We start from the raw sequence: 25,098 nt of genomic DNA, 5'->3' as shown, positions 1-25,098 counted from the left end.
GGCTGGGCTTGGAAGAAATTATTAAACTTTCTGTGGCCACCAGGACTCCATGGTTAGGATATACTAATAATTTACTTGTGGAGATCGAGAGCAGCAACATGTGGGCTCACCCAGAAATGCATAGTGGCATTTCCAAGTCAATGCTCAAAGAGCAGTATTGGACATACGTAGACAGTAGATTGCACCGGTCTGGGGGAGCAGGCACTCTAACCTCTACCTTCATGGAATTAAATACACATTTTTGGGAAATGTATATGGACACAATTAAGCCTCTTGCTGCTAAAACACTCTACATAAGTTCTGAATTGGCACCCTGCCACTTTGATCATTTACTGTGAACCTGACCCAAGCTGCCCATTTTACCCAGAGGTCATGGAAACTGTAGACCATGTCCTGTACTTTTGTCCTCAGTATCACGTACATAGGAGAAAATGGGCATTAGGAATATACAAAATTGCAACTAGGGTATTGAGGGCAGACACAGCTCAACTAATTGTCTTTGCTGTCTCTCGGTTTCCAGTACATGTGTGGAGACACAGACAGAAACAGACTGCCCTGTTGTTGTCTAACATTAAGCACGTACGATTCTTATGTGTCCGAGTTGCATTTCGCTGTTATCTAGGATTTCTTATAGGACGTGTAACAGTAAATAAGTATAGGAGTTGTTGGATGAAATTTAATTTTGCATCTTCTTAAAACTTGCTGTGATGTTTCCCCTATATGCTGCTATTCCTAATGGTGTGTTTTTAAATTGTTTTATATATTATGTTTTAAGTGTTTTATTACTGCATGATTTAACAGTTTTAAGTTATTGTGTTTGCTTTTATGGAAATTGCCACAATAAAACTCTATTATGGTTATTTTGGATGAAATGTGGTGGGTGATCCCTTGGTATTCAAGGACCTAACCTAGAGATGACCTTCATTGCCATTCTGAAATCTGAATCTAACTGGAAGCAACTTATTAAACTTTTGAAATCTGAACCACCAAGTCTTGCCTTCAACTGAATCGTGTACAGGAGTTGCGACTGAAGCACATCTGACAGTTATTACCCACCCAATCAGACTCCAGCTTCCCCATCTCCTTCCTCATGTATGTCTTTTACCATACTTCTCGTTCTACCGGATGGCTACACATAGTCCTCTCCAAACCTTCTATATAAATGCAGATTTTCTTAGACACGTACCAGGCTAACAAAAGTATTCATTTATTTATTTGAAATTATTTTCTTTTAAATATTTATAAAGCACATTTAGCCAGAAAGTAACCAGGTAAGGTAGAGTACAACATGAATACAAAACATAAGCCAAATTTGAGGCCTTAGGGACTGATTTATACTTTACAAAGTAGCCCACGGACCATGAGGGTGCCAGAGGCCTTTCCCTCACCACCCCTGCAGGACGAGTTCCCACCATGTTAACAGAGTTCCACCCGCTCTCTGGAGATCACTGTGCCTTCAGAGGAGCTGCCATCAAGGAGGCTCCTCATTAAGGTGCTGAAAGTTAGGTGGACGGCCCGCATGTTTCAGGTGGCTATTCACCAAACTTTTTTGTTTTCCAAAAACAAACTGCCAATTTAGGAGTTTGTTTTTGAAAGAAAAAAAATATGTTGCTGAAACCCTGGGCGATTTTATCTCAAGATGTGTGAGGCATCATCATCATCATCAATAATCTTTATATGGATTACAATTGATCCATAAAAGAATAAAACAACAAGCTAAAAAGCACATTACATTTGTTGCAGATCTTTGTCATTGTACTAAGAATTATCATATTATCATAATCAAATTGGGAACAAGTTCCTTATCAGTCTAAAGTGCATAATATGCAACATGTTGTGCAAAGCAATCAGTTGTGCAAAAAATGCACGAAAATTATACAAATTGCAAGATAAATCAGGAAAGGGTGTTTTAAAACATCAATGTCTTGTCATAAACATATTATGGAAAATAATGGCTGCAAAAAACGCTTTCTTGTTTTGTTATAAAAAATGTACAAAACAAAATGAAGTGCAATGAGGATTGAATAATTTTCCTATCATACGGGCATTTATCAACTTGTTAGTCCCAGACCTTCATTTTGAGAATGCAAACAAATAATGCCTAATCATAGTAGTCTGGTAAGGTAAAACCTGTTTTGTACATTGGTTACAGTAATCTTGTACCCTTGAATGCCTTGTTCAATGTATCCTGTGCAATATCTATGTACAGTAGATTTAGATTTCAATTCTCTTTTAACTTCTCTTTTTCTTATAAGTATCATTCTAACTTCCTTCTTATGATATTGCAGGATACTGGCAGGATCCTCTATGATTGTCTCATCAATCTCCTTGAACAATTTACATATGTGAGCTAACTAGGGAATTTTGACATACTGCTAAAGCGATACATAATCTTCTATTATTTCCGTTTTGAATTTTCGCCCTTTCTTACTCTAGATGCTTTGCCCAGTAATAATTGCGTTTATCTGTATTGTGTCTTCTAGATAGGCTACATCTCATTCTGTATAAATAATGAGGGACAATGTTGATTGTGGCAAGGCCAAATGTCTTCACAAGAAGGAATTCTGCATCTGCGATACCATACTATTTGTCATACCCCGTAATGCAGCCCCACATGTAACTCCTGACAAGCATTTACTTTTATACAATTGCATCATTTCTCTTATGGGTTTGGCTCCATATCTTTCTGGCAAATCTAAATAGGGCTTCGGATGTCCCTAGCAATTATAATTACGCGTTTCTAAACGGAGGGCTCCAATGTCCACCTTGTGAGATTTGAATACCCAGATACGTAAAGTTCTGTGTTTCCACTAGTTCTGTTTCCTTAACACAGTGGATTATTTTGTATGGTTTTCCATTCCTGCATACCATTGTAAATGTTTTAGTTTCAGATCTTTCTCCTCCATATATGCCGAGAAATTATTTATCAGGCTTTGCAGACCATTAGCGGTCCCAGCTAGCAACATCACGCTGTCTGTGTGTAGTTGGACAGGAGTCAGACGCTTGCTGACTCTCAGGGCATCCCTGTTTACCTGTTGCAAAGACCTACCTATCTACTCCTTTTATATGTAGGGAAAACAAAAAGGGGTCAAGAACACACCCTTGTCCGATACCTCTTGTGACCTAGAATCTTGTTGTGTATTCCCAAATATGTGCCGTATCGTACTTGTGCTGTCAGAGAGTCATACAACTGTTACAAGTACGAGATGATGTCAAAGGGGCACCCATTTTTACCATGGTCTGCCACAGCTTAGAATGATTAACAAGATCGAAAACACTGCTCAGATCTGCAAATCAAAGATGCACATGGCTTCCTTAACTATTGTATATTTACTAATAAGGAGGTTTAAATGTATGCATTGTTCCACTGTGCCAGTATCCCTCCTCTACCCATACTGTGAGTCAATCAGCACCAGGATATTGATTGCCCAAGTTTCCAGTCTTTCCAGGATTATTATTCTCACAAGTTTAGCAGATGAGTCCAGGAGGGATATTGGGCAATAACAACTAGAGTTGTGGCAGCGATTTAAACATGTCCACTGGGACCCAATCGCAGCCAGGGAGGACATTTCAGGAGGCTCATTTTTCAATTGTAGTACTTATTCCCTCTACACTGACTAGCTTTAGAAGCAACGGTACTGATGGTTGATTAGAATCTAAGTGCAATTCTAACCTTTCATTCTTTGGGTTAAAGATCCCTCCAAAATGGCTGATCCAATCCCCTGGAGGTAACTAGTGCCTCATCCTTGTGGTGCTAGATTGTCCCTAAGATATGGCACATTAATAGTTTCTGCTGCTTGTTCCAGGTTAGCTCAGGCCTGTTTCAGTAAAAAAAAAAATTCTCCTGTTCACTGTTTGCTTATAGGTGAGCGTTTGTGATTTAATCTCTTCCCTATTTCTGGGTATTGTCGGTAGTGCTTTTCTAGGATTTTGATTAGCCAATCGACAATGGTGAACAATCCAACCGGAATTTTTTTTATTGGTCCCCTTGTTTATCAATCAAAGACTATCGGCAAATGCAGACGTTATTTTGCCGAAGGCTGGCAGTATCTAATGTGGGTCAACATCCCATTATGTGCTAGTAATGAAATCATCTAGATTCTCTTTTACGATCCTATCTAAAAAAAAACAAAAAAACAGTTTCATTTACCCCCGTCCATTTAAGGTTTATGTCATTTTGGCCCGGTGGTTCAATGTTTGCTGCTAATTGTGGTCCTTCTACATGTTCAGTTTTAATATTAAGGATGCCTATTAAGGGAAATTGGTCACTAAAAACAATTGGGTTTACCCTGAACGAATTAAGCAACCCCTTACCATTTTCTGAGAGTAGAATATCATCAGTGGTGGAACACCTACCATTGCCTCAGTAAGTTAGCAGGGAACCCTTTTTTTGTCTGTGGTTTCTTCCAACAGTGCAAGGTTATATTTAAATATCAGCTGATTTATAACCTCGCCATATGGGTCATGCAGAAAGTGCAATAGACCGTTACTCATTCCATTGGTGTACTCTCAAACCTCCCTTGGTGTGAACAGGCATTTGCTTATGTTAAAGTCTCCCACCCATATATAAATACATTCAACCCCAGAGCCTCGCCAAAAAAGTTCCAATTCAATTTTGAGGTCAATTATTACCTTATTTTTGCTTTTATTAAATATATTATTATAGAAATGTATAAGTACGAAGTCCTGTTTTCCATCAGTTTGGAGAAGTAAAAACTGGAAAAGGGTGATTTGGTGTAAGATTTCTCTATAGGTGAATGTGCTGTAGTTGATATTCACACCGCCAGGCCTCCATTAGCCCATCAGCTAGTCAATGGTATTGCTGGTGAAACAAAGGTGGCAAAACCTTTGACATTGAAACCTCGCAGGTTTCCTGTAGGCACACTAACTGTGAGGTATTCATAGTGCGCAGTCATTCTTTATCCACTATTTTATTTTTATAAATCTGGCCACATTCCACATTCTAATAACTAATGTGTCACCAGATGCCCTCAGACTAACATGCAATTTACTCCCTCTTTTCTTGTTGGTCTGGTTTCCCTTCCCACCAATTACCTATGGTCGGACCATAGCTCTTTCTCCTCCAGGTCTCAATCCAAACTCACTGCAACTATAGATTGGGGAAAATCTATTGGAGTTGATCAGGCTTATATCCATTCTAACCATTTTTCTGACTTGTATGAGGTTGGAGCAAAGGTCGTTGATATTGGATATCTGTTACTGGGGGTTAGTAAAAGAAACCCAGTGGGACAGCTGTTATCTTTTCATCAGGGTTATCATGGGGTTGTTGCCCTCGGTATAATTTAGAGAGAAGAGACTTTACCACATCTGGATGACGGGATTTAACAATAATACAATCACCGTGACCTAGTTTTCAAGAATATTGAATACAATTTACTCTCTTCACCATTATTATTTCACTATATAAAAAGTTAATATTACGGGTGCGATCTGCCATACAGTGCACAACTTTGTTTTTCAGGTCCCAACAATTTTCTGTCACATGCAATCCCAATTTGGGCAGATCCTTTAGAATGATTACATAAAGGGTGGCATCCAGTAGTAATTGCAAAGTGCCAGGTACGGTAGCAATTGTTCCCATGTTCACTTCGCCTAATTGCAGAGGAGTTACGGCCTACTGTGAAACTGACAAAATAGGTGGATGTGCCTCATCGAAGCCTCTAGTTGGATGTAAACTTTGTACATCGTTGGGTAGCAACATATTGATGGATCCTTTTGAGGACCTGTTAGAAGCTACATGCTCTGTTTCGACAGGAACATTCTTTACAGTAGACTTAGGTTGATTATTTATTCTATAAAGGTTCTGGGTTATATCCGGCATTTTCTTTACAAGTAGCTCAAGTGATGTAACTCTTTTCTTAACTTCTCTAATTTCGAGTAGGAGTTTCCCTTCTATATTGTCCAATTTTGAATGGACCTTTTGGTTATTGCTTTGGTGTTGTTTTACTAAGGCAGGCTCCTGCTCCTTGTTAGATCCATTTGAGCGGTTACCTTGCTCACTTGTACCAGGGGCCCTGGGCTTGGTACTCATTGTTCCTGCCGACTGTCTACTCTTTTTCACCGGTGGTGACTTTAACTTGTGACTGGGTGAGAGTTCTAGGATTTCCCACGTTGTAATTAATACGCAAGGTGCTTGTTTAGTATTGCTTACACTCGTTGCTGATGTGGGAGCCATTTTTCTCTTTTTTCTGTTCAGGACTGTCAATGTCTCCGTGGTGGTCCTGAACAGAAAAAAAAGTTAATTCGACGTCCACTGAAAGTAGGGCAGGCGGTCTGCATTGTTGGGTATTTGGCGCAAGGTTTCCAACGGGAGAACCAGTGGTGGCACCGTCATCGGAAACAGGACAGTCTGCTCGTCTATGAATATGGCGACCGTCACTTTGGTAAACTCTTCTACGTTTGTGGCAGAATATCCTGTCCACCAAACCCTAAGTTAGTTCCTTAGTCTTCAATGCAAGAGGGATCGATAACTCGGTGAATGGCTTTTGCCTACCAACCTAGGTAACTCCTCCAATTCCATGATAAGTAGCAAGATAATTGGGCCTTTCTAAGTAAAGTAGAGTGCCTTAAACTTGATCCATCCTGGGTTTAACAGCATAAGAGTCTCAAATGTAAACTAGTGGCTTTTTGGCTTATACAGTTAAGTGTGCTGCATCACTTAACAATGTTTCTATGGAAATCCATTTACGAGAGAATTGCCACTGTTGAAATGAGACAAAAACATTATTTGTCTGCACTACAGAAATCCAGGTCAATTAAAAGGCTGACTCATTTCAAGCAATTATGGGCTAGTAGCACTTTCTTGGTAATGTGGAATTTCAATGAAGCCTAAAATTAAGACATTTGATGTTATACCTGATGTAGGGAAATTCACTCAAAATCAGAAATGGAGATGTCAATATTGCATTCATGCTAAATGGAAATAAGGTGGAAAAACAAGTTATGCTGTGTTTCTTGAGCCATATTGTAAACAGTGATGCATCAAAGGAGAGTCACCTACTGGGAGGTAAAACTTTAGGTGGTCGACATGAGTTTCAGATGACAACTCAAGAAAGTCTCCAACTCACTTTCAGCCCAGGTCACTTCTTCCTAATGCTTGCGTCTTTCTTCCATTGCCTTTAATTACTCACCCTACCTTGCCAGACACAGCACACAGTTTCAAAATACTATGGCAAATCCTTCCAACCAGCTTATGAAAAGCTAGCAAATTTGCTGCTTGAAGTTTTCTGATCTACTGTAGTGTAGGCACTATCAAGTCTTTTATTACCCATAGTTGGTTTGCCAGTCACCTAAACTAGCCTGCGCCAACCACCTCCTTCTTTGCAAGTTCTAAGAGGGTCACTTGTACTCCATCCCTTTGTTTTCACTGATTTTTACCATTAATTCCATAATTGCCATAATTGCCAACACTCATAATTCTTTAATTCACCTACCTTTCACGTCTCAATGTCTTCTATCTATTCCCTCTTAAACTCAATGCTCTTTTCCCTTATCTCACCGTTTTTTCCCACTTATCAGGCATTGTATCGCTCCTAAGTGTGCAATTGGCTGCCACTTTTTCCTCCAGCATTTAGATCTGACAATGATATTCTAAAATGTTTGGAAGATATTTGCAATTTTAAGCAATTGTGAACTCATGAAATAGACAGAGGCATTGACTCATTGTTCCTCTGACTCTGAAGAGTGAGACATACGTGTTTGGAATAAGGAAGACAAGGGCATGTGGGTGACAAGACCTGTCATGTAGGGAACCACCAACAACACACTGAGTCTCACTGGGCAGACAACAAGTCAGTTTGAGGTTGTAAGACTCAGATACTTGAATCTCCATTGTAGGGAGCATTGTATAGATGATGTTGAGTTAAATGAGTCTGGAAATCACAGCTTCTTGTTTTAAAGCAGCAATATGAGGAATGTTCATTTTGGAGCTAAACTGGTGGCATATTAATGTAATTTTTGAAAGCTGGCTTAAGCAACTCCCACAAAGAAGCACAGGATGATTTCAACTAATGACCAACAAAACACACATGCCTGTTGTAGGAGAAGGTGGAGTGGCAAAACAGCAAAATATCATGTTGACTGTGCTCTGTAAATACTGATGCCAAAGCTATGACACCTAACATATCTAGATGACAAGCCTTCCTAACAAGGGGAGGTAGAAAAGTGTCCTCCTACTAGTTACATAACCACCTCCGACGAATTCGATTTCTCTCTAACGTTTTCTTTCATATCATCCTTAACTTTCCTCTGTATACCGTTCCCATCCTGAATCACTTTCATCTTAATATTCTCCCCTTAATGTTCTCCTAAGCCTACTAGCTGTTTTCTATCCCTCTTGCACACCGTCTCTAAACCTGTCCCTTCTTCCATCTCAATCCAAAGATGTGTGCTCTTCTTAAACTGTCGATGATCATGTCAGAAGCAACAACTTACCAGATTTTCCTCATTCTTGCAAAGCAGCTTCATCCGACACAAGCGGTTACAGGCAGATACCATGTTATAAGAGAGCTAAAGAGACAAAAATAAAGAGAAGACTAAAATAAAAAGAAGACCACCAGGGGAAAGGTTGACAAGCATGCTTTACTACTGGTGCACATACTATGGTCATCCCACCAATCTGAGCCATTGTTTTGTATTAGTTCTTAATTGGTTTTTTTTTTTGCATTTTGAGCAAAGATTCTGAAAAAAGTTATATAAAAGATAGTACACATGCCTTTTACTGCTTCGAAGCAGAAACCCGCTATTTTAGGAAGAGGGCAGGAACTGAAAAGTGCAAGAAGGCTCAATGATTGCATTCCAGTCTTGTACAAGGAGCGGTAGATGTCCTGATTGAACACTTGGTTTGAAGAAGAGATTATGAGGGCCTTTGTTTGGCATTGTGTTGGTAGAAGATCTTATAGCTATTGGTAGACAGTGTCTTTGAGAGGTGCCGGCAAAAAAATAACCTGAATAGTGAGATGGCAAAGGGCGCATGCATTAGAGTGATAACATAGTGTGGTGAATGAAAGGCAGTAAGCAGGTTAGGAGGAGATACCCAACACTGCTACAAGGAACCTGTTGCTCAGAGTCAAGCAGCCTACCTGGTGTCTGTATGGGGTACTGATATTGGATTTAAAGATGCAAGCCAGGTTACAGGTGGCCACATTGAGGACTTTATGGAGGTTAATGAAGGAGTTGTTACCATGGTTACTGAAGATTTGAGGTGGGCATTGATTTTTGTAGTCACTAGCTGAGACAAACATTCATAGTGCATATGTAGCATTTTGCTGTGCAACTAAACCCAATTCCCAGGCACAGGATAAAGATGAATGGAGTTGGCTGGAAGATATGGGAGTTGAAATGGATTGAGGCAAAGTCAATGAGCGGAAGCACATTGCATCCATTACTGAAGAAGATCTAGCAAGCAAGTGTCAGGGAGTAAAGAGAGAGTCTGGAAGAGATAAAAGGTGAGGCATTAAGAAAAAGGGAACACTCAGGGAGAGAGAATTTGGAAGACAACAGTGAAAGAGAAACAAAGAACAGTTGAGGAGAATGGAGTCGTAGTTAAGTATCAAAGTTAACTATCATGGTCCCAAAGCCATGAATTCTGTTTCAGTCATTTAAAAAAAGCTTGGCCACTTGCACTGTACATAAGTAATCAAATGTTGGCAAGTAAATGTCAGTTACCGCTAAAGCTTGTCTTCTAATATATCAAGATGTGGATCTCCAGTACCCTCCTCTTGCCTATCCCTACTTGCACATACACATCACATATCCAAAGGAACCTAAATAAGGACGCCATCTGGAAAACTAAATGGGAATCCTAACTCTCCAAAACCAAAATTGAGCCTTAATTAATTCAAAATCAGATCAGACTCACGAATGTGAAAAAACGAATTTCCTGAATACCATCAAACTACATCTGCTATTATTTACAGAGACCAGGTTCTCTCCTTTTCGCAAATATCTTTCCACATCTTGGCCCCAAAATCCTCCTCCATTCTGTACAAGGACATACTTGAAAATGATGAATTCAATGCAGTCATCCACGAGAACGGATGGAAATTCTTTTCTTCCGACTCTCCCACTTTCATTTACTTTGAACAGCTCTCTTGCACCCTACAACTAAAGCACAACAAACCGTGCAGCTTTCACACCATATAATGGTGTCCTCGTCACAATACATCTTCTCTAAAACAGTTTAAGGAACTAATCACAATAATGGAAAACAACAAAACCTACAAATTCCTCTAGACAGTTTTTAAAATTCCATAGAATGTGCACAAGAAAACCCTCACCACAAAAACTCACATATGTTCATGCTAGGACCTAAAACAAGCCATCTTGTCCATCACTCACAAGAAAGGTAAAACCCATGATATGATTACTTCAGAGGCAAATAACAAGCTATCTTGTCCTTCACTCTACAGAAAGGTTAATACCCATGATCCAATTACCTCTCAGCCAAATGCCACCTCTCTAAATGACCTACTTAATATTGAGTGTCCAACCAGCTTGTGATTACTTTTATCATATCAGAAATAGAAAGCCTGAAACCAGGACAATCAGAACCGGTGAAAACTAAAGGACACCACTAGAGGAAGTACATATATAGCTTCTTTTAGACATCCATACCTCTTTTTGCCAAATTTACTGACTTCTATCAATGACCTTACAACATCTATAAAAAGGCAAGCATAAACATCATTGATAGATTTGCACCCCTAATGGCTAAATCCTGCTGATACCTGGTCCAGAGTGCAAAGCCACTTGGCTTCATCATAGACCAAAGCCTCACCCTAAAAGAATACATTGCCAAACTGACTAAATCATTATTCTATCAACTTTATCTGCTTTGGAAGCTTAAACTCACCATCCCTCATACAGACCAGATCCGAAGTACAGGTACTTATACCCCATCATCTTCAAATTGGAAAGGCTGTCCTGGCACACAACAAAATCTGCTACTGCACTTCTTTAGGCTATACCATATGCAGCCACCCGGCTTGTTACAGAAACAAGAAATCTGTTCATATTTTACTCGTTCAAAAACATCTTCATTAGTACCACTGGAAGCGAGAATTAAATTCAAGATAGCTTGCATTATACAGAAAGCATGTCACACCGCCATACCGCCCTATTTGAAGAACAAGCTCACAGGCGGACAGTGGAAAACCAGAGGCAGAAATCAACTTATTCTAGAAAATCCTATACCAAATAAGCCACAACAGGTGTTCGCCTGTCTAGATGCAAGATTGTAGAACTTAAAAATACACCTCTTCTAACCCTCATTTCTGCATTTGAAATTGCTTCTTTCGCCTGTTTTTACAATGGTCTTCAACGTAGTGTTATCGTTAGAATTCCTTATTTCCCTGTTATTCTGTCCTACAGAAATATATATATATTTTTCTAATGGATTAATAAATACATAGGTATGGGAGAGTAGTATCTGAATGTAAAATATATATTACTCCAGAAAGAGAGGATATACAGGTATAGATAGAAAGTAAAAGATGTAGGTGGAGCAGTTAAAGAAACAATTACATTACCTGAAAGTGCATCTATTTGTGAAACGACAACAGTTTAAGAGGAAAGAAACTGTCTGGACAAAGAGAAAGCAAGTCTTAAAAGAGGAACAACTTTGTGAAGGGTGAGGAGCAGAACAAGCATAAAATGGGGGTGCCACCTTTCTTAAAAAACCCATACCGGCATTTGTTTACATGTTGTTATTCCTTAACAGCCAAGAGACGGTAGGTGAAAACGAATTTGTGTGAGATTGTCAGGATTCTTTTGCAACATGGCAATTATCCCTCCGATTACTCTAATACTCATTCTGAAATGATGTAGACAGCTCTCAAATACTGTTTAACTTTTTCTTTATGTGTTCAGTATTTTACCTTTCTGTTTCAGAAGGGAAGAATACCCCATTTCACTTATTTTCCCAACATTTTTGTACTGGACTTAAAAATAAAGGCCAGACCAGTTAAAAGCAAGCTAGGTGGCAACCTTAGCATAAAATGTAAACGGAAATATCTGGTGCAACACTGATGAAGGATGGACTGAGAGCAAGGCAGAAGCCACAATAAAGGCCATTACTTCTGGGGGCTAGGAAGAAAGATGGCAGCTGAGGTTTTAGGATGTCTTCATGAACGGAGGGCAACTCTATTTCCATAATCATAATGAAATACCGTTTTGTTACTCTGAGAACCACAGAATATTGCAATCTTGATCAGGTTTGTCGGAACGTATTGCAAGGCCTGGGGCCAAAGAAAGGCCGGGCCCCTGGACGCTTTCAGCAGGTGCCATTTACACCGGTTTCCAAGTGTTAATAAAAAGAAAACATAGTATAGCTGGAACCCTACAGTGGTAGATCAATGTAAGCTGCCTCATTATTAGTGAACATGACAGGCTTGCTTCACTATAACAAATCTATAAATGCATTTTACTGGAGGGCTGCAAGACCCAGGAAAGTGGGGCCTGGGCAAGATATTCCCTTTGCGCCTCTCGTTACCAATCTTTTGTGAGGGCCTTGATACACATGTCCCACGTTTTATGGAAATGCTGGAGAAAAAGAACAAGAGTGAAACAGATAGAGAGAGAGAGAGAGAGGCGTGTGTGTGCGTGCATGTCAGCAGTAGCACACCTAGTACTAGTTAGTCGCAGTACCAAGAGGGTTATAGCTCTGGCAGACCCTCTTCTCCTTCAGTAAACTTACCTTCCATTTCCTGCGTGCATTAAACTTCTTAAAATTCTTCATATTAATGGAGGACCTGCTTCGATTCACGGCCTGCTTCCGGTTCAGGGGCTGCATGAATACAGAATAAATAACTATTACCTTTTGACTTGAAGGCGTTTCACCCCCTCCAAATTTAGATTTACAAGACCTTCTTAAAATCGTCGCCACTGCCCAATTTTAGAAACTGATGCTTTACTAACACATTCTTTATGTTGTCAAGTCTTGTTTTACTCTGAAGAAACAAAGGCCCCCCCCTAATTTACTTCTAGGTCCATGAGGAGGGGGGAAAAACAAGAGCTAACAAACAACAAGACCTCTTGTCTGACCTATATTTCTTTGATGTGACCTACTTAGGTTCTGACATGCCAACAACCCACATAACACAACAGACTAAGAAATACCAGAGATAGTTTTATTATTCATTATATTGCATCTTTGTCAATTGTTATTTCTTATATAAATAGAATTTTTTTGGGCATGTGTTTTTCTTTTTTTTGTGTGTATACATTTATTACAAAAATACATACATATATACATGTGTCATTGTCTGTACATTTAATTGCTTTCGTTCTTTAGCTAGTACAATCTTAAATTCTTTAAAGAAAACATATATATCACCCCACAACAAATTGTCAACAAAATCATTCTCACCAGTCAGACTCCTTTCATACAACCTCAATCATACATAAAACAAGACGAGATTCAGCCCTATGAGGGGTCCCGAAAAATGGTCTAGAGAGAACACAGTTAGCTGCTGGAAGATCTCAAACATCAGTTGTTTATGATGACACGGTCTCTCAGGGGCCACTCCTCATGGGCATAGTGTTGGTCTATGCGCGTTTTTCAGTGGCAAAACCACCTTCCTCAGGACCAATGTTTGTTATAAAATGAATCTCAAACAACAAGCGAACTGGATTAATCTATGGGGTAATAGAAAAAATGATAATGGGTGGTGGCATATATGGTAATTCCATTCAAAAAATACTTTAGACCATAACTTCCTCTACCTCACCATCCCGTGCTGATATTATTGTGCACTGCATAACTGATTTAGGATATGTCATCATTGAGTTTATTGAGTTCCTTATCCAAAAGTGGATAACAAACCCTTGGGTTTGTATCACATCTCTAGGATTCAGTGTCATTAGTGAGAATATAGAGAATCAAGAGTGCACGTCGTGTAAAAGCAATACCGAAGACACGATGGCATGCGAAGATTGTTTAACAGAAAATGCAGAAAGCAAGAGTTTAGAAGTCAGCAAGTAGCTGCACCCGAGAAAGTGACAAAAAGAAAGAAAGCACTATCAAAGGCTATCGCAAATTGAATATAGAAATTCGGTGGTGACTACATGCCCTCAAGCTAGTTAATTGCCATGGTGGGATTACCTGTAGCTACTAAGCCAGTGGGATGATTTCAAATTCGACAAATAAGACGTGTAGTCTGTAGGAATGCCTCTAGTTGAGGGGACAGCGCACTGTCTATGCAGGCAAACGAAATGGTATCTGAAGAATGGAAGAACATTTTTAGGTTTATTTAAAAAAGAGAAAACTGTTATGGGCTATCCAGAGGGCACTCTATCCGAGTATTGATATCACAGGGATTAACTTACCCTATATCGGAGCTTTTTGTGTCTTTATTTCTGTGGTATGAATCGATATAAGCTCAAATGGCTAAATATGTTGCACATTCTCTATACGAGGTTATGTCCGACAAAAGCTTTCCCAACTAAAATGAAAAAGAATAAGTCCTATCACTACTGAGTGTTTGCCAAAACTTCCAAACAGGAGATCTCTCGTTAGAAGTACTCTTAACGTTAAATACATAGTACTGTCTGGCCCAATACTGCGATATCTCTAGGGAAAAAGGTTGCGCATATAGTTGTGTGCTGCCTGAGATAAAACTTCTCACAAACATGATATAATGGCTAACTCCGTGGCATCCTCCGTCAGTACGGGGTCTGAAACTGATGAGTAGGGTATCTAGTCTATGGCAGAAAGCCAGTGTTAAACAAACGGACCCAGCCTGATGAAAATTGCAAACTATGGTGACCCTGCTTACCCACCTGGGAAATGGGAAACATTACGTTATGGGCCAAGCTGCCGTGTAGGTTTAGGTACTTAGGCTCAAAACATTGCCATGCGACATCCCACTCGATACACACTATATTAGAGCGGAGAGGCAAAAAACGCCTGTTTTGATCAGACAGACCCAACCTGGTGAAAAATGCAAACTTTGGTGTCCCTGCTTATCCACCTGGGAAATTGGAAACATTAAGTTTTGCTACCGTATAGATTTTACTGCATAAACTCACGCAACACCATGTGATATCCACCCCCGATACGCATTATGTTAGAGCGGGGAAGAGGGGAATATTTTTAATCTTTCTATTTATTACTACCTCGGCATGCAAGATAGATTTTTGTGTGGCAGACCCCTACTCCTATTCCTCTTCTCCTTACCTCCATGGTACTTCTTCCATGGACAGACGTCGGCAACTCTCCCACTGACAGGCACTGTTCCAGGGCGGCAAGCTACCGTGAGCGTGCCATGTCTGTTTGAATATCGTCTTCCAAACACGGGGAAGCGGCGAAGTCTCGCGATATGATGATGTCATCATAGATACTTTTTAAAAAATTGTGTCGGCCATATTTGAAAGGGTAGTTGTCGAAAATAGTCCCTTCTCTGATATATGACTATACAGTAGTGTACAGTGTTATGTTGATATTAAGCGAAGATCCTTTGTTTTTTCTTGGTCTTATTTAGGAGTGTTAAATAATATAAAAAGTCGAGGGCTCTAAATCCTTCGAAAACGCCTTATTTTGAAACTTCGCTAGTCCTTTCTTTTTTGGCGGCCATGTTGTGATGGTGAAGTTGACACTTATTTCTGGGCATTCGTGGTGTGTTGATGTGATCCTAACATCCAATATTCGTCCATATTACTAAAGATTTCAGCTATTGGGGATTACATTTTCCTCAGAAATCATCTATGTAACTTAATGCACTATGCTCAGATAATGTCATACATGGAGAGATCTATATTACTCTCTTCTATTAACAGAACGTGAAAAATGCATACACAACAAAAAGCTAAAAGAAAAGTCATAGTTGTGCATTAGTCGCCTGCATTTATCCTTTATATTATGGCAGCTAGGAGGATAGACAAAATATGCCACAATCTCCTGCCAGACTTTTGATGTTATGGGCCTTCATTGAAAATGGAAGTTCTCACTGATAGCGGCAATATTGCCTCCTACATTTCTGACTATACGAACAAGTCTTGTTTAATACATAGCTTTCTAGATAGTACAAACCTTAACGTGCATATGTTGGATTAACAAAATCGAGTAATCTTTAAAATGCTTAATTTATTAATGAACGTTGGCCAGAAGTTTATTATATACTATAGCTACTATATTATACATATATAGTATAGCTGCTATAGCTTCTTTTCATGACCCTAATCAAGGGTCAAGAGACAGTGATGACTTTGTGACCTCTAAAGTGGTTAATCTGCACAGTTGGCATCAGAGGAAAGATCAGCCAGAAGAAGGAACACTCTCTCTCCTTGTCAATATAACTTAGGACCACATGTTCAGTCACTTGAGCAGGTGTGAGGCACACCAACCTACTACTAGATACAACTCTGACCGCTACTGCAGTCTCCCTGGTACCTTACAGAATCTTTAAATACAAAGCACTTGGATGATTCATTCCACATGCGCGCTATGTAAGAAAACCACCTAAAAACCTTTTGAGAAACTGGCCTTCGAGAAGAGTCTTTATTCTTTTTCCTTCTGCCACCCATTACTGCGTATCAATCATGCCTACACAGATCATATTTTTACCTCCCCTACACATAGAGGACCTAATGCAATCAGTTTTGCGGTAGAACCATTCCGTGGAACATGATCATTGACAGTCCTATTTTAAAGAGAGTGGTTTAGCCACAACATATATTTGGGAGAGGAGTTGGCCTAACGGCTAGGGCGGTCGACCTAGAACCTGGGGAACTGGGTTCGAGTATCGGCAATGACACTGAACATCCTGTGATTCTGGTCAAATCACTTAATCTCCATGTGCCTTACAAAAAATGAATGTGTCCTCACGTAACGCAACTGGTGCTATGTCAAGCGCTCCTATACCCGATACCATAGGGTCAAGTTTGCGCTATATAAAACTCTGTAAAAAATAAATAGTATTGAGGACAGTGCCGAGGTGAGGATAGACTTATCAGCATTTTGGTCTCTCTTTCTCCGAAAGTGGTGACTGATTTGCCCCCGTTTCAGCGTCATTACACTACACAATTGGCAAACTACCAACAGCACATCTCTAAAGTTATCCAACATCAGTTCTCAATGCCTTTACTGTAACTTCTTACATTATCCCTCTTCCATCAGGAATATATGACTGCATTCTGCAGCACGGCTAATGTTTTCACCAAAATAATTCTCCTTGATCTTCTAATTTTAATATAGTGCTCTTTGTGATTAGCATTTTATAACTGCAATATGAATCTTTCTTTGCTAGTGCAATCTAGATGCCACCTCTGTGCCTGAAGCATGAGTGTACAGATAGTTTCTTGTCTGCGACAATTCCAAGACCCAATTGAGATGTCACCTATTGTGATGCCTCAACACTCACTGCCTGACCAGCCTATATTATCATGGTCCTCCTTGTCATTCCTCTCAATTCTTGGCAATTTAGCATTTGCCGAGCACCTGTCCTGAAAAACACTTTGCATGATGACAAGCTCCTGATTTTCTCTATCATTACATTTTATCTCTTGAGGATCGAACACCTTTACTCAACATTATCAATGTTTCCCTTTTTGTCCTTGTTTCTATAAAAATGGGAATAATACATTCTTCCGTAGAAATCCCAAATTTGAACATAAACTATCTAGCTACCAACCCATAGCTCTGCTTCCCTTCCGTTGAAACTTACATGAGAGAACAGTTATTTAACCAACCACAAAACAACCTGAAACCCATATCAAGCTTCAATACTTCTCCAATGGGTTTCACGCATGTTGCAATTCGGGCTGTGGAGAGTATAGGAAGAAGTGATGCCTTCTGGTGCTCCTCAACATGTCAGTAGCCTTACGCCCTGTTGACTCCGTGGTACTCCTAGAGTCACTTGCTGTATGATTAAAGGACTTTCTTTTTACATAACGATAAGTACTGGGCTTACTGTGTCTGCTCTTTGACTGCTGAGTTCTGAGGTCTTCCCCCCCACACTGCCTCCCTGGGGAGCATGTAACTGCTTGCCCCACGCTGCCATGGAGTCATGTGTGGAGCAAGTGGTACTTGGTCCAGTCTGCAGAGCCAGAGTAGGATGGCCCCCAGGACACTAGTGGCAAACAACCCTCAACCACCCCACCCAGTTTGGCCCAATAATTCCTGTATCCTGTGTTGCCCCCGACTGGGGTCATAACATAAGCCCTAGACCTCCAATCTGAGATACTCACATCACATCATTCTAACCTGTACATTTAGATTATTCCTTAAACATAAGTGTACAAAGACAGAGTTTTTCTCACCAGCAGTGGCACTCTTCTACGTCAAGTGTGGGAATGTTTAAAATAAAATTAACCTTGAGAGGAATTACACTATTTTATTCCTTGACTGAATTATTTAGGCTTTTTACACCCACTCTGCCCTGTCTTTCAATAACAGTGACAAGTAAAAAGCATACACAGACATTTCCTAATTTCAAGTCACTCTTCCATCCAGTCCTTAATCCTGTCACATATACATTGCAAATGGCATGACGGGTGCATCCAGAAACCACACAAGACTTCTTAATGAATATACTCATAAACTAAGATCAATTTGAGCATATGAACTAAGATCAATTTGAGAATATGTTTCTGCTTTGAGCATGACTCTGCTTTAAAACCTTCTGTTTGAAAGTAAGGCTTACATTAATCAAAAACTGATCACCTTTGCACAAAACTCATCACTGGGGAACAGTAGGAAACTGCAGCTTCTCTGTGGTTGGGCTGAAAATCCTGACATGTCTCAAAGAGTACACACAGAAATAGCGCTTCTCTTGACTATGGCGAAAGGCTCTGGAACAACCACCCCATTATTTCATCCCTCCTGCACTGAAGAAAAGACCTCAACACTCAACTCTTCAACACGGTCCTCCCACTCAAGGCCAAACATTTCTTCCACTTCAATGCGTTCCACCCCTTTATGATCTTTGTGAACATCATTTGGATGGGCAATTTGTCAAATTTGCCCTGGTCAAATCCTCTCCATTTTACTCTAGATAATGCATCGCCCTCAAAAGATAAGTAAATACGTTACTCATGTCATGTCTTAGCAACCCACAAGGGATATGTACCTATGTTGCTATGAACAACTCTCTTTACCCTTCTGTGCTAGGTCACTGACCCATATCAATACCCAAATTTAAAAAAATGTGCCTTCAGTCAATGTACTACCCAATGCTTTATGTAACAAACAATCACAATTAGTAAAGAGGGTTAAGTTTAGCCAGCAGTTCACTAACAGTTATGAAAATCACAAACCTTGACCCAGGGGTGGATGAGGCACTCAACTGCAGTCATTCGGTCACTGAAAAATAATGTATTCGAAAAGTGAGCATTCACAATGGATATATCACACTTTAAACAGTAAGACAAATGCAGATCTAGCGATGATGGACTCACCTCTTCCCAATTCTATGTGGAAGTCTTACAAGCTATTATTATGCTAGCATATTAAAGGGTAAAAGCTAAAGAGGCCCATTTATACAATGAGTTTATATGTATGACTGACCACCAATGTGACCCTCAATTTAAACAGATCTTGTCTGGTAGGGCCTTCCAGGCCAGTCAGAAACATTTGGGGGCCCCATGGGGGCCCCATGGCCAAATCATTTTGTAGGGCTCTGATCCATAGAACCTGGTTTCAATCCCAGCTTAACAAAACTGTGTAACTCTGGACCCAAATAGGTCAGGAATACGTAGAGAGGTTGGTTTCAGCGCCAGAGGTTAGGTTAGTGGACCATCATTTATTTTACAAAAGGAACCTCAAGAATAGTCTCTTCAGAGATATTCTTCAGTTCTCAGCACCCTTTTGCTGAAGACTGTCCTAGAGTATTCACATCTGTCCCCCTCTCTGAGGTTCCCATTGAAAAGAACTGAGGTGTAAGAAATGTCTTCATTTTTGATTCCTTCCTTTATTGCTGTTAGAGTTTTAACTTGCTTCTCAGGTATTAGGAGCATCAGCACATGACTGGAATTTGAGACCTGAAAACTGGATGCATCTTTGATTATTGGGTGTAAGTCGAACACACAATTCAAAAGAACTACCGTCCATGATAATCATTTTCCAGTATTACAGTACTAGATGCTATATAAAAACAAGAAGAGGGGCAATGGTACTTTGGTTTTAGGGTATGTTTTACGAAAAATATGGAATATGGGTAACCTTGCATGATTATAGTTAGTATAACTACTTAGCATGAACAATCTACAATTAAAGATATGCAATAGTAGATGAGTGTAGAGAGGCTGAGAGTCCTACAATGAAGGAAATCAATTATTTCCCTTCTCTTATCCCGGTCCCATTTCCCCTTGATTCTCTTTTCTTGGTTCCATTGAATAGTGGAGCCGAATGAGAGTTGGAAATTAGGAGTCACTTTGCTATCCAATTATTTGTCTTCACTGTGCCTTCATTCTCATAATTATCACTATTAGGAGCACCTTGAAATAATTCAGTTTAAGATGTTCACTAAGCAAATACCTCTCATATATGGATTATTAGACTATGGTGTTGTTCCATCAACAGCAGGCGTCTCCAATGAGTAGCTAGTGAGTAGCCCTCCAGCTACTCATAAGTTTCTCTCCTGTGTGCAGCCTGTACTAATAAATTAGAAGCATTTGATTTGTTGAATTAATATATGTATATACTTCAGACGAAAATGTGTGTATTTTCAGAACTTAATAGTTTGGGAAGGCTTATTACTAATATTAAATTAGTGGCAAGGTCATTGCAGCTGTGGCGTGTTATGAGTCCCATCACTGATGTTACTCCCACTGCCCTGTTGCCACTGGTAGTGAGGTGGGAGAAACGTGGGAGCTGGACATGCAGGGGCGCCAGGCCAACGCATGCACACACCCATTCACCAGTATAAATGGCTAGTCTAGCTTACACAGCACAAGCATGCATGTTTCATAGCGTGGGCTAGGATTGCAGTGATACGCAGTGTAAAACATGTCACGCCTATGACTTACCACCACCAACAGCCCCACCAATGATTCGCGGGATAAGAAATAATTCAAAATGCCTTGAAAATCTTGTTTTTATTTTCAGGGAATAGAGAGAGTTCTAGCTGGTAAAATTATGTTTTGCATGGAGCATTGAAAACACTCACACTGTTCTTGCTGCCAAGAGAAGAAAGGAGGCATCAATACTAAGAGTGGACTGACTAATGGGGAAATTCCAAGGTTTCTTGAGTCAGTAAGAACAAAGGGCCAGATGTGCATAGCTTTGGATTTGCGATTACCCAATAGCGAATTTTTGAGATTCGCTATTTGTAATCGCAAACAGCTATTTACAAATGTGTTTCACACATTTAGCAAATCCCAGTGGGTCGCAAATAGACCTACCTCATAAATATTCATGAGGTTCATCTCTATTTGTGACCCATTAATAATTGCTAAAATCACAGGAATGGTGGCTTGCTGGGTTCAGCAGACCACCATGTCTCCGAATGCTTTCAAATAAACCAATGTTTTTTGGGGAAATGCGGGCCATGCTCCTTAAAGGAAAACAAGATACATTTCAAAAAGAAAAATGCTTTGACAACCATTCACAAAGGGGAAGGGGCCCTTGGGGATCCCTTCCCGTTTGCAAATGGGTTACCACCTACCTGGAGTGGGCGGTAAAATGCGAATGTTTTTCTACCGCATTTTGATGGCAAAACATTCATACACACCACTGCGAGTCACTATTAGGAAGGGACACCCTTAACACGCTCCTTCCTAATACTGAATCGCAAACCCATTTTGAAATTTGGTAATAGGTTACTAAATCGCAAAATAGGTATTTGTACATTACAAAAATGATTTTTTGAGGTCGCAAGCAGCCCGATTGTGCTAATCGGGCCTTTTGCGACCTATAAACAGCTATGGACATCTGGCCCATAATCTCGCCACCAAATTCCTTTTCTTTAAACCACATCCATCATTGGAAATGCATAATGTTATCATAACATGCATGTTTTTGATTTAACTGGCTGTTTGAGGGTGATAGTTCAACTTATTTATTGTTATTATTGGCTCTCTTCTGGCACCTTCCACATCCCTCAATGATTAATTTGTGAGGTACATGTAGGTGCTTGGCAAATTAATTCCTGCCCCCTTCCCCCCCCAAAAAAAGTTATCAAATATCAGATGGATGTCTTCTCCACATATAGTCGAAAGGAAAGGCTGGTGGAATGGAAAACTGTCACCTGCTAGATAGAATAAGCAGTAGGACAGTGGGACAGATAGTACTGCAATCATTCATACCGGTATACATCTATTTAAAGGCAGCTAGTTGGTTCCGACGAAATTGTGCCTAAAAATAATTCATGAGTTGTATCAAAGCTGGCTGAAAGCCTTCATAATGTACATGGATCCCTAGGGCTAAAAAATGCTATGCAACAGTGCGGATTCTTTTTCTTTATAAGTCAAACTACTTTTGCCCTTTCGATTAATGCAAAAGTCTGAGTTTCAGGACTAACCTTTCTTGACACTCTGGCAAAAGGTGACTAGGCAGGGGTCCAATTGATGGATTTAATATGTTTACCTCGTTATTGATGTCTGGGGCATACACCTCCTGTTTTCAGAGGAGGGAACTAGCACCAAATGGTCAATGTCTCATCAATGTCCACCAAAAAAAAACAAGCATTGGCAAAGCTAACATGTCTTGGTGCTGATGTATCACAAACCTATTGGCTTTGCCAAAGCTCTTTTGGGCTGTCATTCATTTATAGTAAAATTTATTGCATGACGGCCACCTGTGCATGCGAATGACAGCCAGTGTGAAATGTTTTTTCTTGCAGTAAAGGACAAAGCATTCCAAGATGGTCCTCGTGCATGAATAACATATAAACACAAGCATAGTGACCATCTTGTAATACTTCTTCTTATGCTTTGTGAAAAGCTATTTCAAGATGGTTTTTATGTGTGCGTACATGGCGGCCAACTTGAAATGCTTTTTTTTGGTTTTAGAAAAAACATTCTATGATCCTGGAATATATTTTCATAATACAAAATAATTAAATTCAAAGATAGCTATCATGCCTGTGTACATGCAGTCAAGGACATGTATGGGTGTCGATCTTGCATGGTTTACGAACCATTCAAAGTTGCGTCAACCAATACAGCAGTGGAGTTCTGAGCAGGATACAACACATCCAATCAAAATAGTGAGACTAAAATGCTCCTTAAAGCACAAGCACAAGAATCCATTAGAAAGCCATTAAATTACGAGCAAGGAACGGAGTTAAACAAGAAAGGCATTGAATCAGGAGCAAAGGGCGGACCAAAAGGTCACTCTGAAACTATGGCTAGATTGGTTGTAACAGCTCTGTTGCCAGCATAAGAGAGACCTGAAGATGCATTCATCAATACTTCTGAGGTACTGTAGCTTTCATGAAGCATTTCAAAGACGTTTGGCTACCCGCCAAGACAGTGTAAAGCTCTTACATTTTGGTAGCTTTGCACATGAAAGTGTTCTGACACTTCATGGGGGAATTGGGAGGCAGGCGAGTCTAAAATGAGAGAAAAACTCCGGGAACATGTTGGCAAACCAATCCAGCCTGACTGGTAATTATGCATGTGAGCAGATAAGAGAACACAACATGTTTCACAGCACCCAGGTTCCAACCAGTACCAGAATGGTTGCCTTGTCACTTGATGGTGAAAAGGGGTAAATAATAACATACACATCAAAACTGAACCAAATATCACACTTTGACCTCTATGGAAATATTGGCAGAACTTAAATCCACAATACACTCGAGCAGCAAACAATCCCATGCAGCCCGAATCTCTTAAATCGCTGTGTTCTAAAGTGAGTCACCTGGAAGGACTATAATGAAGTAACTTCAAAGGATACGTTTTAGTACGCCTCACGGCCTACCTATGTTTACCCCATATGGCTGGTCAAAAACACGCCTTCCATCACATGTTGCCTAAGCACCAGCTGCATATTAGAGAAGGAAGCTAGGAGCTTCATCGTGCAAATGGTGGATGATGATCCTCAAAATAATCTCACCTAACCATAAAGTAAGAGTGCTGTCATTTTATAAAAAAAGTAATAGAATTAAAATTCGTTTTGTCATCCTGCAGCAACTTAATATTAGATAAATAAAGATTGAGTTGCCAAAGTATTTAAAAAGTGAGAATACACAATCCCAGGGCATCCATTTGGATCCCAAAATAGCTGCTGCTGAACGACAATCGTGATTTTGTTTTCTATATGGTTTAATTGTAAAAGCATTATAAGAATATCAAGATGTTTAAACGAATTATACCAGCAGCTCGCTATATTTAGATGTACACAAACAAGGTAAATGATAATCATACGAGTTAATTTAACATAGGTGCATTTTATGAAAGTATTTTTATGCAGTAAAAAGCCCTACAGTGGCACTCGCGTTGAGAAAGGGGCAGTCTTTACCTCTCCATAGTGGTCAGTATTAAACAATTCCGACCACCGAATGGATTTAAAAAAAAGTGTGTAGAAATGTCTAAGTGAAAGAAGCTCGAGTCTATTGGGACGGATTGGCCGGAAGCTGTTGTCCACCTCTGCATGTCTCCTTGGAAGATAGCACTCTGTCCCATGTGCTGAAAAGGGAGCCCCTGCGCTGGTTGTCTTGACATGGGGAACACTTTTAGCAACAGTAAACAGTGCGTTCAGCATTCACAACCAGACACGGGCAGAGCAATGCGCAGTTTCTGTTGTGCAGCACGCTCAGATACAATGAATCAACAGCTACAAACCAAGGAGTCCTTAACACCCACCCTCTAAAACAAATATTGCCACATTCTCAAAAACATTCATTCAATCGTGAATAGGCTGCTTATAGCTGCCAGTCAAATACAAACAGGCATTTTTAAAGATGCTCAAGGCCCGTTCAAACAAAGACAGCAGCACTGACAGGCCTTCACTGGTGCTGTAATTGAAGAAAGGGAAGAAGATAAACAGGCACTGGCAAAGCCAATAGGTGTCGCCTTTGCGAGAGATTCTATTTTTGTTTTCTCTATGCTTCAATGGCATTGGAAACCATTGCTTCAGATTACATAGGCTCCCTTTGGCATGTGTTCAGCAAGCTATAGTTCATGCTCTTGTTGAGCCAT

At 40.0% G+C, this 25,098-nt stretch overlaps 1 protein-coding gene and 1 long non-coding RNA gene across 7 annotated transcripts in view; both read right to left on the bottom strand.

The window, feature by feature from the left end:
• Window positions 1-25,098, bottom strand: part of LOC146775882 (death-associated protein kinase 2-like) — a 668,281-nt gene that overhangs the window by 9,350 nt on the left and 633,833 nt on the right. For all 6 annotated transcript variants that reach the window (XM_085639575.1, XM_085639576.1, XM_085639574.1 and 3 more), the window contains 3 exons: window positions 19,273-19,318; window positions 12,716-12,805; window positions 8,455-8,529 (listed from right to left, as the gene is read on the bottom strand). In XM_085639575.1, coding sequence (XP_085495701.1) covers window positions 8,455-8,529; window positions 12,716-12,805; window positions 19,273-19,318 — 211 coding nt within the window. The remainder of the gene's footprint in view (window positions 1-8,454; window positions 8,530-12,715; window positions 12,806-19,272; window positions 19,319-25,098) is intronic.
• Window positions 13,410-14,488, bottom strand: LOC146775883 (uncharacterized). Its single transcript, XR_014972364.1, has 3 exons — window positions 14,347-14,488; window positions 14,123-14,239; window positions 13,410-13,656 (listed from the first exon to the last, which is right to left on the bottom strand). It is a non-coding gene; the product is annotated as an uncharacterized LOC146775883 (long non-coding RNA).

Source organism: Triturus cristatus, chromosome 12 (genome assembly GCF_964204655.1).
Source record: "Triturus cristatus chromosome 12, aTriCri1.1, whole genome shotgun sequence".
NCBI classification, from domain to species: Eukaryota; Metazoa; Chordata; class Amphibia; order Caudata; family Salamandridae; genus Triturus; species Triturus cristatus.
This window is presented reverse-complemented; position numbering and strand designations above follow the sequence as displayed.